The sequence below is a fragment of the Impatiens glandulifera genome, chromosome 2 (genome assembly GCF_907164915.1).
Source record: "Impatiens glandulifera chromosome 2, dImpGla2.1, whole genome shotgun sequence".
NCBI classification, from domain to species: domain Eukaryota; kingdom Viridiplantae; phylum Streptophyta; class Magnoliopsida; order Ericales; family Balsaminaceae; genus Impatiens; species Impatiens glandulifera.
In genome coordinates this window covers 31988179-31992696 of record NC_061863.1, presented here as the reverse complement: position 1 = coordinate 31992696, position 4518 = coordinate 31988179, and the positions used below count along the sequence as shown (strand labels likewise).

At 39.4% G+C, this 4518-nt stretch overlaps 1 protein-coding gene across 1 annotated transcript; it reads right to left on the bottom strand.

Annotated features, from left to right (window-relative positions):
* Nucleotides 1-224: 224 nt before the first annotated feature.
* LOC124924574 (keratin, type I cytoskeletal 9-like) lies at nt 225-818 on the bottom strand. Its single transcript, XM_047464593.1, has one exon. It carries the CDS (start codon nt 816-818, stop codon nt 225-227), a length of 594 nt encoding a protein of 197 aa, XP_047320549.1.
* Between the last annotated feature and the right edge of the window lie 3700 nt (nt 819-4518).

Genomic DNA, 4518 nt, shown 5'->3' with positions numbered 1-4518 from the left:
ACCCTTAGTCAAAATAATTTGACCCAACAATTTCCCTTTTTTGTTGATGATGTTAAAAATTTGCGCAATTAAATAGATAAATATACATCCAATTTACAGAAATGAGTTTCAAAAACCAACATTCAGAAACCAAGTTCAAAAACCAAGTTCACAAACCAACAAAAGATAGTTTAGAAGAAGAGAGATTATTGATCTTCACTTTTCACATCGATTGGGTAGTTGAATCATTCACATCTGAATCCTTCACCATTTAGAAGGTTATGAAAAGGAAGGAGAGAACGGCCACCACGACCACTTCCACCACTTCCACCACCACGATCACCGTTGCGACCTCCACCTCTTTTGATTGTCCTACATTTACCATCACCGGTTTGTTTTCTTTTTAATCTGGTGCCGGTTGAAACACAACTGCCTCCTCTACTGTTGTTGCCTCCTATACTGTTGCTGCCTTCTCTACTGTTGTTGCCACCTCTAGAACTTCCTTTCCCCTTTTTAACATTATCATCGCCATGGGAAGTCAGGTTCTTCTCTTTATTAGCAGCTGCTTCTGCATCTTCAACTTCCTGAAGTTGCCTTACAAATGATTCGACTTGTTCCAATTGCTCTTCATCAGCTCTGCTCATATGACCCTGTATCTCTACCATTTGACTTTGAATCAGACTCATTCCATCCATGAATTCTTGATGAAGTTCAATGGCATTTTCCTTTTCGTAGTCAAGCAAGTCAGTCTGCCATTTAAAGAAGTTCTTTTCGAATTTGGTGTAAGTCTTGTTGAGGGTATTGATATCGTATGTGTTCCTCTTCAAGGCTTGCTCCATTTCATTATGAGTTTTAAGAGGAGAGGCAAATTCCTTTTGTTTGATTTATGTGTCTTCATAATCTTCATCATGTTGGATTGCATTTCCGCCACATTTTTCTGAAGGGTGCTCATCATTGCTGTCATTGAGTTCATAAGCTTTGCACCACTAGCAGATGATCCTTAATTTGATGAAATCTCTTGAAAATCTTCTAGAGCGGTCCGAATGGGACTGAAATGAGTGTGAACCTACAGGGACTGCTCTAGTTCATCCTTCTCTAAATCACTTTTATACTTTCTCTCTTCTTCATCACCCAAAATATCTTCACATACCTTGTGAATTTGATCGGACGTATTGTCTAAATGATGAGGGAGATTAACAACATCATCATGAATATTCACAGCATTGATATCAGGATATCGTCGAGGCTTGGGTGAACCGGGAATGAAACATTGAGACAAAGGAAGCCCTTTTGATGAGGAACTCTTCTCTAATTCCTTGTCATTTGAGGGTTCCCCCTTAGATCATGCTTCACTAGCCTCAACCTCCTTCTCTAGAGATGTCTCTAATTCGAGAATAGGGGACTCCAGCACTTCTTCTTCTTGGGTTACAAAAGTTTGAACAAGTTCCATAACAACTTCTACTTCTTCAATAATTGGATCGGGTTAACTGGTTCCACAATCGGTTCAACTCTGGGTTGATCCATTAAAGGTGTTTCTTCAACCGAAGGACTTCCCAATTCTATAAGAAGAGCGACAGCTTGCTCATCTTATGGTAGAGCAAGATTACAATCATCGGACAGTTACATAGATTCATCTTCATCTAACGAGCTTCCGAAAAGACTGACCCCGGAACAATTTGCTTCATGAATGTATTTGAGAACGATAGAGATTTAGTCCTGCATTATTTCATCGAGTCTTTTCAGAGCCTTCTCCTCTACATAAACATTGTTGGGTCAAATTATTTTAACTAAGTGTTGAAATAATTTAACCACTGAGATTTTGATGATGAAATAACTTATGAGTTTTGATACAGGTGTATTGAAACAATATTTCATAAGACTTGAATCTAATGAGGGTCATTAGACCAATTTTTGCATTCACTAGAATTAGACGTATAGTCTAACTCATCGGAGTTAGACGTGTAGTCTAATAAAAGTAAAGAATTAGACGTAAGTCTAATGAATGCATAGAATTAGATGTACAGTCTAACTCATCGGAGTTAGACGTGTAGTCTAATAGATGTAAAGAATTAGACGCAAACCTAATGAATACGGAATTAGACGTACAGTCTAACTCATCAGAGTTAGACGTGTAGTCTAATAGATGTAAAGAATTAGACGCAAGTCTAATATACATGGAATTAGACGTATGTCTAATGTATTCGGAATTAGATGTACAGTCTAACTCATCGGAGTTAGACGTGTACTCTAATATATTTACAATTAGACGGGTAGTCTAATTAGTGAAAGTTAGACGTGCGTCTAACTCCTTCAGACAAGTCTGAGGTAGAACCAGAATTAGACGTGCAGTCTAACTCATCGGAGTTAGACGTGCAGTCTAATGGTTATTGGATAATTAGACGTGTACCCTAATTAGTGAAAGTTAGACGTGCGTCTAACTCCTTTAGATAAGTCTGAGGTAGAACCGGAATTAGACGTGCAGTCTAACTCATCGGAGTTAGACGTGCATTTTAATGGTTATTGGATAATTAGACGTGTAGTCTAATTAGTGAAAGTTAGACGTGTGTCTAACTCCTTCAGACAAGTCTGAGGTAGAACCGGAAGTAGACGTGCAGTCTAACTCAGTGGAGTTAGACGTGCAAATCTAATGGTTATTGTAATTAGACGCGAGTCTAATTCTATTAGACTAGGCGGTCTAATAGACGTTCTATATTAGAAGGAGATGTTTTATTTCATTAGACTGATTTTCACAATCGGTCTAACTGAAATACGTCTAATGCTCAGTTTAAGTAGTACACTTGAATCTAGTATTTCACCTACCCACGTGCTATAGTTGTATCATACTCCTGCTCCACTTTCTAGTGAAGATTAGTACAACAACTATATGCATCCAATCAAGGAATGCCACGTAAGAAAATTTTCCTCACATTATTTGTTTTGCAGGTACACCCTTGATGGAATATTCGGCGCACTACCAGTTGTTGTACGGCCATGATCCTTGTGCTCAGAACCTGCTGTGTACAATGGAGGCTTTCCAATGGATCCTTACTGAATTCATACTGTGAAGCTTCTTTCTGATTGTACTATGTGTGAATCAAGAGAGAGCTAGAATCAAAACACCTTTAGCTGAGTGATATTCTTCATCGTGTAATTTAACAGAAAGTGTTTTGTTCAATAGTGAGCTAAGTGTGTGTGTAAACTGTATTTGATTCGAATCATATTATAGTGAATCCTTCCAGTGGTTGGAAGAAGGGGTGACGTAGGAGAGTTTCTCCGAACGTCCATAAACAAACTGTTGTGTTCTTCATTTCTGTCATCTTTTCATATTTCATCTTGTGCTTCAAACCCAAGTAAACAATTCCGCCTTGAATCTGTTTCAAGTGTTTACACAAGTTTGCGTGGAATAGAAAGCGAATTAAATCTCTAACAGAATTTCTTTCAAACTTTTTTTCATAAGTCTTCATCCTTAGCAAGACCCCGTCTCTATCGATAAAGCAGATCCTATCAATTGGTATCAGAGCCAGGTTTCTATTCTCAAGCTTTTCCTGAAATATGTCGACCATATCCAAAGATGCCAGTGCTACAACCATTCCAACCTTCTCTCGGGAAAACTATATTGTTTGGAAGAAAAGAGTTCGGGCTCATCTTTCTTCTCTTCATAATAAAATGTGGAGCGTTGTCACAGAAGGTCCTATCAAGATTGATAAGGAGAAGGCTAACTGGACCGCTGATGAAGGCAAAACAACCTCAACAACATGGCTCTTGATGTTCTGTACAGATCTCTCGACGACAGTATGTTCAACTACATCATCAAATGTGACACTACATAAGAGGTCTGGGACAAACTTATTCAACTGTGCAAGGGCAACGAGCAAACCAAGGAAAACAAGATCTTGGTTGCCACTCAATAGTTCGACAACTTCAAAATGCGTCCTGGTGAAACAATGAACGATTTCGACACCAGATTCAGCAAGATTGTATCCTCTCTGTCCATCCTAAGCAAGACCTATAGCAACCGGGAGCTTGCTATTAAGGTCATGTGTGCTCTTGCAAGAGAATAGGACATAAAGACTATGGCGATGAGAGAATCCAAAGATCTTAACAAGATCTCTCTCTTTGATCTCTTCGCTAACCTCAAGGCCTATGAGTTCGAGCTGAACTGTAGGATGGAAGCAGATCAACCCACGTCAGTTATCATTGCCAAGGCGCTGGTGACTGCTGAAGAGCCACCAACCGCTCCGGACGTGAAGATGGCAGCTCAGCAGCTGAGCAGCGATGCCATGTCTCTAACTCAAACTCTTCAAATTCTAATGATAATAGAAAATCTAAAGCTAATGTTACTTGTTTTAACTGTGGTATTAAAGGTCATTATGCATCGGAATGCCGAAAGCCAAAGCGTGAAGATGCCAAGGATGATGGAAAAGAGCTGAAGGCTCTTATGGCTGGTGACGGAAAGAACAGAGGAAGCAGCCGTGGCTTTTACTTTTCATCCAGTGAAAGTGATGAAGAAGACGTGGCTTGCTTCATGGCCAGAGAAGA